General features: G+C 34.8%; 6 protein-coding genes across 6 annotated transcripts; 3 read left to right on the top strand and 3 right to left on the bottom strand.

Annotated features, from left to right (window-relative positions):
- Nucleotides 1-844: 844 nt before the first annotated feature.
- Nucleotides 845-1,348, bottom strand: WICANDRAFT_64606 (uncharacterized protein; the record flags this gene model as incomplete). Its single annotated transcript, XM_019183772.1, has 1 exon — nucleotides 845-1,348. One exon carries the CDS (start codon nucleotides 1,346-1,348, stop codon nucleotides 845-847), a length of 504 nt encoding a protein of 167 aa, XP_019037677.1.
- Nucleotides 1,349-1,942: 594 nt separating this feature from the next.
- On the bottom strand, nucleotides 1,943-2,404 carry WICANDRAFT_64605 (uncharacterized protein; the record flags this gene model as incomplete). Its single annotated transcript, XM_019183771.1, has 1 exon — nucleotides 1,943-2,404. The coding sequence occupies one exon, from the start codon at nucleotides 2,402-2,404 to the stop codon at nucleotides 1,943-1,945; it is 462 nt and encodes a 153-aa protein (XP_019037676.1).
- A 2,475-nt stretch (nucleotides 2,405-4,879) lies between these two features.
- On the top strand, nucleotides 4,880-5,746 carry WICANDRAFT_64604 (uncharacterized protein; the record flags this gene model as incomplete). Its single annotated transcript, XM_019183770.1, has 1 exon — nucleotides 4,880-5,746. One exon carries the CDS (start codon nucleotides 4,880-4,882, stop codon nucleotides 5,744-5,746), a length of 867 nt encoding a protein of 288 aa, XP_019037675.1.
- An 870-nt stretch (nucleotides 5,747-6,616) lies between these two features.
- On the top strand, nucleotides 6,617-8,344 carry WICANDRAFT_80604 (ferric reductase family protein; the record flags this gene model as incomplete). Its single annotated transcript, XM_019185093.1, has 1 exon — nucleotides 6,617-8,344. One exon carries the CDS (start codon nucleotides 6,617-6,619, stop codon nucleotides 8,342-8,344), a length of 1,728 nt encoding a protein of 575 aa, XP_019037674.1.
- A 386-nt stretch (nucleotides 8,345-8,730) lies between these two features.
- Nucleotides 8,731-10,383, top strand: WICANDRAFT_33741 (ferric reductase family protein; the record flags this gene model as incomplete). Its single annotated transcript, XM_019182109.1, has 2 exons — nucleotides 8,731-9,939; nucleotides 10,012-10,383. The coding sequence occupies 2 exons, from the start codon at nucleotides 8,731-8,733 to the stop codon at nucleotides 10,381-10,383; spliced, it is 1,581 nt and encodes a 526-aa protein (XP_019037673.1).
- A 308-nt stretch (nucleotides 10,384-10,691) lies between these two features.
- On the bottom strand, nucleotides 10,692-12,095 carry WICANDRAFT_80602 (Zn(II)2Cys6 transcription factor domain-containing protein; the record flags this gene model as incomplete). Its single annotated transcript, XM_019185092.1, has 1 exon — nucleotides 10,692-12,095. The coding sequence occupies one exon, from the start codon at nucleotides 12,093-12,095 to the stop codon at nucleotides 10,692-10,694; it is 1,404 nt and encodes a 467-aa protein (XP_019037672.1).
- Nucleotides 12,096-13,578: the final 1,483 nt, after the last annotated feature.

Genomic DNA, 13,578 nt, shown 5'->3' with positions numbered 1-13,578 from the left:
CTTCCTTCTTTTCTTCAACGAATTTTTCAATTTTTTCACTCTGTCATTAAGATCCGTGCCAACCGGAACTCGAATGTGTCACGTGCCGGCCCCGGAATTGAAATTAGTGTTGCGCATACCAAGCATGAGTGCATAAGTGTGATGGCAGTTGTTACAATTACACATAAGGACCATCATGAATCATGATCCATTTTCTATTTATATTCGCTATCTAGATTGCTGAATTATGTAATGTTGTAGCTGAATCAGCATATCAGCGCTGTGTTTGGTTAGTATTCGATATGAGGTCGGTGAACTACAACTGTCTGTTAGCTGTTTGCTTTGCCATCATGTCAGTACGACAACGTACCCAAGATATATTATCAACAATATTATGATCATATTATTCAGTTGATGATACCTGATGTAGTGGTTGTTTATATAGTATACTTACTCTATAATTCTATAACTAATACCTATATTGCTTACCCATTAATCAAGTCACTTATAGCTGTCCTTCGATCAACGACGTCACCTTTGATTAAAATAATAGGAAGTATAAGTATATCAGTTTTAATCGAAGTACGATCAGCGAGTTATAGATGTTGGTTTGCAGTGATACAGCTCAGATCAGAAGGAATCAATACCATTAATCACATATAATATACAAGCTGTTCAACATTATATTAACGCAGATTGTTATACGGCCGCCATCTAATACAGTTAATACAGTGTAATCAGTTAAATATATATTCTTGGGACGTATAAATTAGAAGATATTATTGAATTATACAACTACCGGTGTTTCTGAGTAGGAACCAATGTTCTCAAAGTGCCACCCAGGTATTATGCACCGAGCTGGTTTTCAGAATAACATCATTGCTATTGCACATAATGCCTCAAAGCCAGCCAATCTACCGACAGCTTGTAGTCCAGTAGCACCATCAGCAGAGGATGAGGTGGAGCCTGAAGTCAACGCTTCAGCATCAGTAGCACTTGTTGAAGATTCAGATTTGGAACCACCAGATGAGACTTCAAGTGTAGTTGACAATGTCTTTGTGTAAGTTTCCGATGGGTTTTTAACTGTTAAATGAGTTGAAGCAGTAGATTCCGAAACCAAACCATATGTTTTCAACATTGTTTTGGTATAGGTTTCCATTGAGTTTGAGACATATATTGTTGTTGTGTAGGTACCTGAAGTTGGTGTAGTGGTTGGTTGCCCTGTGTAGAGTTCGACGGGTGTCTTTGTATAGGTTGCACCATAATTTGTAACCACAATTGTTCTTGTCATCCATGATGAAATTGAAAGGCTGGCAGCTAAAGCAACTCTAATAATAAAGAAAGTAGCAAAAAATAATTGAATGTTCATGATGTTGATTTAAAAAACCTCCTACTCAAGAGTATAGGGTTCCAACCTCCAACGTAGGAATCATCACTCTTTAAATATAGTTTATTCCTCCAGACATGCACCAAATTTTACACTATAACTCAGAACCTATGACTTTGTACTTCCAGCACTTCAATAGTCAGGTCAACCAAGGTAATGTGTGATGAATCGTAAGAGGGTGTTTTGAGATCTTTGGACCCTTCTTTAAAGTTGAGACCATGAGGACCATACCCAAAACCAACAGAAAGAAGTTGATTGTTCAAAGTTGCGCTTTGCTCCTTCTTATAGGTTCCAGTTCTAGTGTAGTACCATACCTAGGACGAACCATTTTAGTTTGTACTTGAATGTTCGACTGAATGCTGAATCTCAAGCTTTTGTTCACCAGTTTCGATTCATGAAATTGATTTGATTCGCGACTCATTAATTGGTGACCCGATATTCAGTGACAGCTAATCGGGTTTAGGCGCTCTTAAATACATCAATAATACAATGGTTGATCAGTAAGTGTTATACCAAGTTTACATGTATAAAATATATATTAAAGCCTCTCAAAACGTATGTGTCTCTTATAGGTCATCAAAAGAACATGGCTCCAATAATAAAAGCATAGGCGAACATATTATTAAATTCTTTCAATGGCCCAGCACCAGCTTCTGATGAAGATGTTGAGCTGGATGACCCTGAAGACTCACTTGCAGCTGATGCTTCATTCTTAGCAATTTCAGTTGACAACGTCTTTGTGTAAGTTTCTGAAGGATTCTTCACAGTCAAGTGTGTAGTTGTACCTAATGCTTGACCATAAGTTTGGACCATTGTCTTAGTGTAGGTTTCTTTCGAATTTGAAACAGTGATTGTGGTAGTAACAGTTCCAGAAGTTGGCAAAGTTGTTTCCTGACCTGTGTAAAGTTCATTGACAGTTTTAGTGTAAGTTCTTCCATGGTTAGTGATGGTTTTGGTATATGTCATCCACGAGCTGGTGGACTGGGCAGTAACAAAGCTCAAAAAGAGAACATATAATAATGACTTGAATAGTTGCATCTTGGACTTTGGCTATCAATTAGTTTCAGAGGTTAGTGGATGTTGGATTTGACCCTTTGAATACTTCAATATTAGATCAACTGTGAAACAATAAAAATATAGTATATGTTTATGAGCTTAATGCTGGTAATTGAGAGTACGAAAACAGGGATTTGGACACATTTATATAGTTTTTGAGTCCTCATTATAAGTACTGGAACTATATGATCAAGTCGAGTCTTTTCTATCTGCTCACATGAGAAACCCTGCAAACCCAAACCAACCAAATAAGTACCATTATTTCACGATTCATGAAAGACATTTTACAGTAGTATGACCAATTCCTTTGTTAACCATGATAAATTTGACTAATTGACACACACACTTAATATGATACAGAAGAACCTAACTGTACATCTTCAGTGCACGTTTGCGATTTGAAACCTGATTGATTTTATCGATAGCTCATTATTAATGGGTGTAAAGTTGAGGATAATCCTTCAGATAGACGATAGACGTATAATAATTGGGTGATTTTTGAAAATGCTTGGTTGACCTCTAGTGTAGATACCTTCTTTAGATGGTTGAATGAACCTTGGCCGTTTATAATTTAGTTAATTGTATATCGCGAGTTCGAAGTTGTAGTTCTTGGCGACACGACTTTCAGTGGCAGAAAAATCTGAAGTTCAGTTCTCCGCCTAAAGCCGCTGATATTTTACCATGAGTAGTCCATGATGATTAGTAGAGGACCGAGGTTACAGACTGGATGTTGGTTTGGACTACTGGTTATTGAGCTGCTTTCAGGTGGCTGGTTGCTGATGGTCAGTATTCCAGATCTGCTTGAGTGGCATTATTAATCATTATGATCATGATAATTTTATCAAAGTTACTGGCGACTACCTTATCAAATATTACTCCAGGCGTATAAACTGTTGTATTAGTCAATGCTTGAAGTACTCGATCATGAATAATGATCATATCAGCGCCAGGTATATCATAAGTCAATTATTTTTTCTGTGGATCAATTGATTAAGTGTAGCTTGATGTGAGATCAATATTATTAGCACCTACAGCCTACACTAGTACACCTTTAGCTGAATCTTGGAGCTTTGGTACTTAACTGCAGATGGCTATATTTACTACACAGTGATGTACTATCACATTCATTAAAGATACCCTTCTGGGTCTTCATGGGTCCTGGGTCCTGGGTTATAGGTTATAGCTGGTTATAGGTGCCATGATACTAATGGATGAGTACAAATTACCCACAAATATTACACCCGAAAACTACTTCTTCAAGTTCATTGTCTGGGAGTTTCAAACCATTTTTGATCAATCAGTTTATGCTTTGACGTGCCAAATCCATACGATCAGAATTAATCCAGCTCTATTGATGGGGCACAGTGGACCCTTTGAATATATCATGCAGGACAGCGTAAACTTTTTGAGTGTACTAAGTTCATTCTGTATATAACGTCTGTTCTCTTGTAGTAAAACCTTTACCTGTGTACTCAACACTTAACTATCTAGATATTAATTTCTAACTCTACATATCTATCTTGTTAAAAAACCAGTGTTTCAATATAATTTAACGATGATTCGGTGACCACTATTGGACTCTTCCGGTTAAATGAAAGCGCGAAGACGCTAAAAAGCGATGCCAAGCTCAAATTTGTTTCAAAATTCACACTCTCTTGCTCAACGAATGAAGAAATTGAAAATTCTATCAACCCTCCCATCAGCTCTCTCTTGAGATTTATCGCATCCGACTAGATTTTTAACGTTGCTAATGTGGTGTTTCCTATATTAGAGTTTGAGGTTATGGGACGTTGCTCTATTCAATTGTGAATGACTTGTAAACTTGTTGTACAAACGTTTCCAAAATGAGCAAACAGAAAAGATTCTTGGAGCAGGTACCATCTAAAAATCAAAAATAGCCAATACCTTCATTGAAGCTAGGATTTGGCCGGGAAGTTGAGCCCTCAGAGCTTATTTTGAATGCTATTCGTCACAAAGTTGTCGAAACTCCAACTTCAAAGACCAGTGTATGGTTAGCTCAATCAATTAAACTACTGAGATTGTTCTAATTATAGTAACTCCAGATGAGGACCAAAGAGACTTTACCATAGAGGAATGCGATAAGGTTTTAAAATGAACTGTTTGGTTGAATATCTGGTTGAGTGTATGATTATTTGCAAAGCTGTTACTGGGAAAGGCTTATTTATTTTATCAACACTGATTTTGCTCAATCAATATCCAGGGTAGTACGATACAAAGGGCTGAAATAGAAAACCGGGTGTTAAGCGTAGGGTCACAAGACATGTTTAAACTTATTTGGATGTTGCTAGTACCAGCTTGTGCAAGTATGCACTTTGTCTCACCGATACAACTGGACCTATGTTTTGGAAAATCATATTTAAATGCAGGGCCCTTCCTAATTTCCTATTTCAATATAAGACCAAATAGTTTGGTGTATTAACTTGATTAAAAATCATAATGAGATTCTCCACGTTCGTTATATTTACTGCTGCTGTTGCTTCTTCTTTCGTTGCTGGATCAGATGATGATGATGACCATAAATGGGTCACTTATACTAGAAACCTTGGTTCAGGTAGAAAACTTACTTTAACCAGATACCAAGGATCTGTTCCATTGGTAGGATCTGAATATGAAACCAAAACTATTGTTGTTTCTAATGATGATGGTAGTCCAAGATATACTGAAACTGTTACTGGAAGAAGAGAAGCTGTTGAAGAAAGAGCTGCTACTTCTGAGGAGTCTTCTGATCCTGATTGGGTTACCTACACCAAAAACTTACCAGATACAACTGTTACTGTTACCAGATATCAAGGCTCAACACCATTAACAGGTACTGAATATCAAACCAGAACAATTGTCGTTAGTAATGAAGATGGCAGTCCAAAATACACTGAAGTTATTACAGGTAGAAGAGATCCTGCTACTGAAACTGCAAAGGCATCAGCTGCTTCTGAAGAGTCATCTTCTGATCCTGAATGGGTTACTTACACCAAAAGCTTGGCTGATAAAACCATTGTTGTGACAAGATATCAAGGGTCTACTCCATTATCAGGCACTGAATATCAAACAAGAACTATTGTTGTTAGTAATGAAGATGGCAGTCCAAAATATACTGAAGTTATTACCGGTAGAAGAGATCCTTCCACTGAAACTGAAGTTGCCCAATCATCATCTTCCAAAGCAGAAGCCAAATCTTCTGCTACTAGTGCTGAGTCTGAATCTTCTTCTAGTGGTAGGGTTTCCACTTATACAGGTGCTGCTAAAACTGTTGGGTTATCTTTTGGCGCTTTGGCCTTTGGTGGTGTTGCTGCTTTCTTCATATAACTAGCCGTCAAACGTTATAGGGAAACACATATGACTATTTGGTATAGGCTACCAGATACAGTGATTCCCTGAAGCTTACTCGCTAGTGCAATCAAATCACATGCCTTTTGATTTAAAACAACTTTTTACTTGAAAATGTTTTTCTATCTTTGTTATGTTTTGTTTCTTGTTATGATTATGAATTTTTTTGCTAATCAACTTCGATTATGCTTAGTATGCTATATTGATATACATTATACCTGAAATTGTTTTATATATAACACCATTCATGTAGCTGGCGTTTCAATTTTGTTGTACTAGCTGTACTTCAGCGAGCTGATCTCCAAAAGACACGGCTCGTCGTGGCAGTCTACTCGTTCGCGAATTTTCTCAGGCCACAAAAACAAAAAATACCAAAAACCACAAAAACAAAAAAACTACAAAATGAAACATTCAGCGCTACTTTGAACATTCCTCATAAATCATCACTTTTAAATCCAACAAGTTGATTACTCCATAGTAGTGGCATTTCAGGTGTGATATAGTGGCAGATGCTGATCTATGCTCTATGCTTCATGAGGATGGGGAATATTTTGGTTCATGGGTGTTTTTTACTATGGGCCATTTGGTCGAAGGTGTTTTTGTGCCAATAAATGATTTCAACTATCAGATGATTTGAATTTTGAACGCTTTGCTGCTCTTACTTGAAGGTGCTGCTAAAGGTGTGGAATTGGTCCATGTTTTTATGCTTCTCTGCTGCTTATGTCTCTGCTTCTATTTCCTTTTCCAATGTTGTTTTGTTTTTCAATGCTTGCTTTTCCCAATCCAACTTTTGATACAATCGTGATTGTTTACTTTCATTGTGCTTCTTGAATTAGTGGTATTACTGAAATGGCTGGAAGCAATCAGTTCAGTGTTGGCTCTTCCTCAAGTGAATCATCCCAGCATCAATACCAGCATCATGGGGTGTCAAACTCTCTATATGGAAACGTCATTTTGGTTTTGTGTTGTGTTAATGCTCTCACTATTGTGTTGTCATCTATCTTGAAATCTAGGCTCGTGAAAGGGAGACATCTGGTTAAGAGATCATTTGGCACGAAGTGTCTGTGTTTGCTTATTTCAATACCAGTTTGGGCTCAGGTGGTTTTATGGGTATTCATTGTTTTTGTTTTAATTGCTTTCCCTTACTATAAAGAGTCTGCTGTTGCTTCTGGATCGAATGGCTCTCTGTTTCATCTTCAAGTTGAGGTTTGGAAGCGTTCTGGTGTGGTAAGCTACGCGTTGACCCCATTCATGTTTGTTTTGGCTTTGAGACCAAATCCATTGCCAACAGTGATTTACACTAAGCTCCTTCCATTGCATAAGTGGTGCTCGAGAATTTTTATTATTGTCATGGTTTATCATAGTGTTATTTTCTCCATTATTTGGTTCGAGTCTGATGAATTCTGGAAAAAAGTTTCAAGATTGGATATTTTCCCAGGTGTGATTTCGTTTGTCTTATGGTTTATGGTGTTGTTGGTTTCTATAAAGCCGATAAGAGTTAGGATTTACAGGCTCTTTTACATGATACACATGATCGCAACATGGTCTCTTGCTCCGCTGATGCTTATCCATGCTCCTAATTTCAAGGCGTTTAGCTATCTGAATTTTGTGATGATTGGGTTTATGTTATATTCAAAGGTTTGCTTTTCAGTAACCAAATCACATATATCTGGTGGAGAGCCCTTTAGAGTGATTAGAAAACCAAATAGCCAACTTATCATTCTAACGCTACCGAAAGACTATTATGAAGAAGGTTTGAAATTCTATCTTGGGTCTCATATCAGAGTCAATCATGGGTTACTAAATGCTATTTCGTGGTTATTTCCGTCACATCCTTACACGATTGCATCGCTAGATACTGATTTAGAAGTGAACCTGGTCATAAAGGAGATTAAGTTCAAAATCCTACCCTTGTCAACATACAATTTTTCGTTGCCGTTTGATGGTTTAGAGTGTGAATATTTGACTGGAAACTTTGAAGATCATAATATCACAATTGTATGTGGTGGTTCTGGTATTGCTTTTGGCTTACCTATATTTCATCATTTTCTTAACTGTTTATCTCAAACCCCCACTGAGCTTGGACGTCTTCATTTAGTCTGGATAACCAAGACCATACATGATTTACACATTTTACTTCATTTTGGAGTTTTAGTTAAAGATATTAATGGTGGATATTTCAAAAGATGTGATGGTGAAAACATTAATATTTACATTACAGCTGACTTGAAGGAAGAAGATGATTGTGAGAGGGATGTTCTAGTGGGACATCTGAATCAACAACTTGGAAAGAAGGATGATGATTCCACTAATAACCTGGAATTAGATGTTTATCCTGTTGATGAGTCCTTATTGAGAAGTGTTCAAAATAAACCATCGGTAACCTTTATTCACAGGGGAAGACCGAATCTTCCATCTGTTATCAATGAAGATTTCGATCGTTTTGATCAGGACGATGCTGAATACATTCCACTCAATTCTTTGTTTTCTTGTGGACCAAAAGGTTTGTTGGACGAGTGCTCTAAACTAGCTCTCGAACACAATGCTGAATTCATAACAGAACCTAATGAATTCTGAACAATTTTGTTACACTTTGATTAGCTTGTGTTAATACAAATCCTAAAAGGGTTAAAATTCCGAGAAAGAGATGCGGCTGCACAATCCTGCGTGTCTGGTTTTTTCGGGGCTTTGTAATCGAGATAAAGACCGTTATCTATTGGACGAAAAAGCAGCTCGAGAGCTCAAAAACATACAATTAACATTCAAAATCAGGAAAACGAGCTGCGCTAATGGATTTGATGGTGCTTTACTAGATTTTGATTGTGTTTTTTTTTTGGGAAGTTCTTATCTCTGCATGATACCCCCAGCATTTCAAGAGCTGTATTTAAACTTTTCATCGTGCTCAAGGACCCTTAAAATGTTGAAACCCTTTTCAAGTTGTACCATTAGAGATACCGTATGATATGGTTAAATTTACCAATAGCTCTAGTCTTGATTATAAACTAGACCAATTTCTGGTGGTTACTGAAGATAATATTCAATATAGATACTACACTTTGGGAATATGTTTTGCTCATGCCTTGTTGATAATCATCAATACCGTTCTAGTGAGACCCAGACTATCATCAATCAAGAGGAAATCTGTTTGGTGGAGGACATTCAAATCATTAATTGACCCACCACTCTGGATTCAAGTTTCCATATGGATAATCATCGCTGTTTTGATAAATGTAATACCATTGACATCAACTTCACGTACAGAGCTTGATTGGGTCATTTTTTGGAAAAGAACAGGTACAGTTGGCTATTCATTAACTCCATTCATTCTATTATTATCATTAAGACCAAATCCATTACCTCAAGTTTTATACGCCAATTTATTACCATTACATAAATGGCTTGGAAGGATATATATTTGTTTGATCTGTGTGCATAGTGTTTATTTCATCCAACAATGGGGTCGTTCAAGTAGGTTTAGTGAGCTGTTTTGGAAGGTTAATCCAATTACTGGGTTCATTTCATTTGTTATTTGGTTGATATTTGCCCTTGTGTCTTTAAGACCTTTTAGAACTCGGCTTTATAAAGTGTTTTATTGTTTGCATATGATAGCTATATGGACCACAGTGCCATTGATTGGAATTCATTCTAGACCACGTACCCATTTCATTAATGTCGTTAATTTGGTGTTGATGATATATATGGGTTTTTCGAAAATTTACTATTACGCAGTGATTAACAAAAGATTGGAATTTCTCGATATTGAAAGGCATATAAATAGTCAATTGATTGTTTTGACATTACCCAAGTCATATTATCGTGGGAAGCAATTACGTTTCAATCCTGGCTCTCATGTTAGAATCAATCATAGATTTATCAATCCATTATCTTGGATTAGTCCATCACATCCATATACAATTGCATCATTGGATACCGATCAAGAGATCAAATTAATTATCAAAGAAACAAAGTTTAAGATACATTCACTGGGTAGATATAGTATATCGTCCCCTTTTAATAATGAAACCGGTACAATACATGGCTATGATAACATTACAATTATATGTGGTGGATCGGGTATAGCATTTGGTTTGCCCTTTTATCGAATGAACAATCCAGATTGTTTTGTTCATTTAGTTTGGTTAGTTAGATGTATTGAGGACTTACATGTTCTTGTTAATATGGGTGTTTTGGATGTTGATGAACTTGGTGCTTATTCAATTAGATCTGAGAATTTTAGTGGGAAGTTAGATATATATATAACTTGTAATGAAGAATCATTTGAACCAGTTCAAGAGATTCAACAAGATGATGATAATATTATTTCTATGATGAGTTTGAATGAATTATTTGAATGGAATGATGGTGATTATACAGAGATGAAAGAAGATGATGTTGTTGAACTTCAAGAAATGGGAATTAGTACTATGGATACAAGTTGTTGTTTTATACATCATGAAGGAAGACCAAGCCTGAAAGCTATTGTGAATGAGGATTTTCAAACAGGCACATGCACCAACTGTTTGGTTGCTTGTGGACCCTCCCGTTTAGTAAAAGAATGTTCCAATTTAGCCAAACTTTATGATTCAGAATTTATTTCAGAGACATATAACTTTTAAAGTACTGGGTATATATACAAACAACTAGAACATGATAACAGTATAAATGCATTAATTCAAATAAGTCTATCTACTAACGCCCGTCCTAATTAATACATAAATCACATGAAGTAAAGCAAAAAAACACAACAGTGGTAGTATAAAAGCGAATGAATGTTCAAAAATCAACAATATTAACAACAACAACAACAAAAATCATCAATAAGCTATAATAGGATAAGATTCTGAAAAAGAAAGGCAGCTTAAGTGTAATGTGTCCATTAAAATACCAACTATAATAACAATAAACAACAACTTTTAATAACTAATTATTCAATCATCAACTCATCAGTTTCATAAAGGATATAATTTCTCAAGAAGTTCATGAATGGATCATTAATATAATCATAATTTGAAATCAATATAGATAATCTTTTGAAGGGGTTTGATTCGAAATTTTGCCAAAAATTTAATAAAACAGTATCTGTTAATAATAAATTTTTCAAATCTGAAGCAACATGAAATCTTGTTAATATGAAAACAATAACAAAATTGAACCAAATATGGAATTTTCTTGTCTTCAAGTTTGGGAATTGTAAATTATGATTAACAATCTTGGGGAAACACATTGATAAGAATTGATTATTTTCAAAATTCTTTAGGTCTTTAATTAATAAAAACAATTCATAATTTTGAGATAAATGAGTTGAATTTGTATCATGATAAACATTATTCAATTTCAACATGATTGTTAATATTTTGATCAAGAAATAATTCAAATCATTAAATAAATTCAAATGTAAGATCTTGTTTAACAAAAATTCCACTTTTTCTTCATATAAATGACTGAAAAAAGTTGAAACATTATTTGAAATTGAATTGTTTAAATCTAATAACCAAATTTCAAAACAATACATTAAATTATCAAAATTTTGTAAAACTTCCACATTTGTAATCAAATTCAACTTGTTAACAAATTGTTTAGTTTCATTACAATTGAAAACATCAATTTTATTAGTCTTCATTGATAAATTTAATGCATTTAAGAAAATATTGTAATGATTTTCAAAATTTTCACTAGTTTGTTCAATTGTATCAAGAAATCCCATATATTTTGTGAAATCTGATATTGTTAACAATTGATCTCTCATTGATTTTATATCTTCATTATTGTTTAAAGGTGCCACTTCTAAATTGAATGATTTAATTAATAATGATCTTTGTAATGAAATGAATGTGAATAAAGAATGATCAACTTGTGGTAAGTTAATTAATAAAATCTTATCCAAAAATTGTTTGATATTGAAATTTTCATTGATCAATTCCACAATTGAAATTAATCTCAATTGATTCTTGTTGAAAGGATCATTAATAATATCTAAAGATTTTTCAAAATCTTCATCACTTTCAAATAATTCATCTAATGAATGGAACTTGAACCAATTTGTAAAATTATGAAACTTGTTAAATTTATAAAATTTATGAATTGTAAATGATTGATCCACAATTTTAAATTCATTATAATTTGGTTCCAATTCAGGATTGAAAACAACACATTTAAGGAAATTTAATCTTGAACCTCTTTTACAAACTTTATTTGATTTCAAACAATTATTACAAACTGGTGAATTTTCATCACATTTAATATGACGATCACGACAAGTTAAACATCCATTTCTTGATCTGAGTTTTGTTGGTTTGGGGTTTATTGTAGTATTTGAAGAACTAGTCATAACCAGTTTAGGTTAATATCATGAACAGTTTGGATGGGATATTCAATTTGGGTATAAATGATTTCTCTTGAGTTTAAAGTATATTTTGTTGATATAAAAGTTTTTTTTCTCAATAAACTCTATGAGATTAAAGACTAATCAAAGTGGGTATGGGTCTTGGATATATATAAATGATATTGATTGAACTAAAGAGTTCAATAGAACCATGTATTGATCTGTGACTGAATTCTCTAGAACATGGGTATTATATATAAGATGGAGGCTTTTTTTTCCTCTAAACATGCCCCCAGCTCATTTCTTTTTTGGGGCAAAACGGTCTAGTTCCTGGATGGTACGCTCATGTTTGTGGAAGTTGTGATCTGAGTGACAATGGTGCCAAACTCAACATGATCAATTGCAGTAAATTGTTCGAATTTGATGTAACCGAAGTCATCGAAAGCAAAAGAAAAGTGCGGTAGGGGCAGAGTATTATGTAATGTGTTATGTAATTACAGGCTGGAATAACATGGAAAGAAATAGAGATAATGAGTAGGTATTACCTCGTCCAAGGTCAATCTGAAGTCGCTAATTCTGCATATCTAGTCCGTGTGTGTAAAGCTGCTCTGGTTGTTGAGTTATTCGTGTTTTTCGTGTTTTAATTAATATCATATACTCTCGGCTTTCCAATTAAAACGTCAAGATGCAAAAAAACCCGTGAATTGAGTTTAACTGAGTTTAATTTGATTATTAACTGGGATACGGATATTGTCGACGATGTGAAATTGGACACTCCACAGCCTTAGCTGGGGGTGCTTGGTCAGGCGATGATTGTGAAGGTGATGGTGGTGATTCAACATGAATAGTGAAAAATTTTACCACAAGCCATAATTAAATAGCATATATTAAGTAGTTAATATCATGGACTCTCAGATACTAACTATCCCTATACCAATGCTAATTTTATATAAACACCACTATTCTTGATGAAATTCAACCAACAATCAATCAAAACCTCGAACCATACCCATATCTCTCAATTTGACAAAGTTGCTATCTTCAAGCTCCAAATCGACAGATCACAGTATAAAGCAACATAAGACCTTAGCTAAGCTGGAATGGTACTTGGTCCCTAGTTTTAATCATTCTACATCAATATTACACAAGTTGATCAATCGTCTAGAAGTTTACTAGGATGCTAGCAATCCCACAATGCTCATCATCAAGTGTATTACCATGTTCATATCTGGGTATCCTACACTAGCAAATTATGTACAGAACAATCGAACAATCATATTCGAATTCTCAAAGGCTATGCTTGATGATTCTCTACGTTCCTAGTGTAATTTAATCCTTCTAGCTTCTTCTTTTTTCAAGGGTTTTATGGAATCTTAACGTTAACCGTTAGCGTTTCGGCTTCATGAGGAACTCAGGTTAACGATCAATATTCCGTTGGAATCAACGGTACTTCAATCTTCATCATCTTCGGTAAGCTATGACATGGCTA

Source organism: Wickerhamomyces anomalus (genome assembly GCF_001661255.1).
Source record: "Wickerhamomyces anomalus NRRL Y-366-8 unplaced genomic scaffold WICANscaffold_5, whole genome shotgun sequence".
In the NCBI taxonomy this organism is placed as follows: domain Eukaryota; kingdom Fungi; phylum Ascomycota; class Saccharomycetes; order Phaffomycetales; family Wickerhamomycetaceae; genus Hansenula; species Hansenula anomala.
The sequence above is the reverse complement of the archived record's forward strand: the minus strand, read 5'-3'. Positions and strand labels throughout refer to the sequence as shown.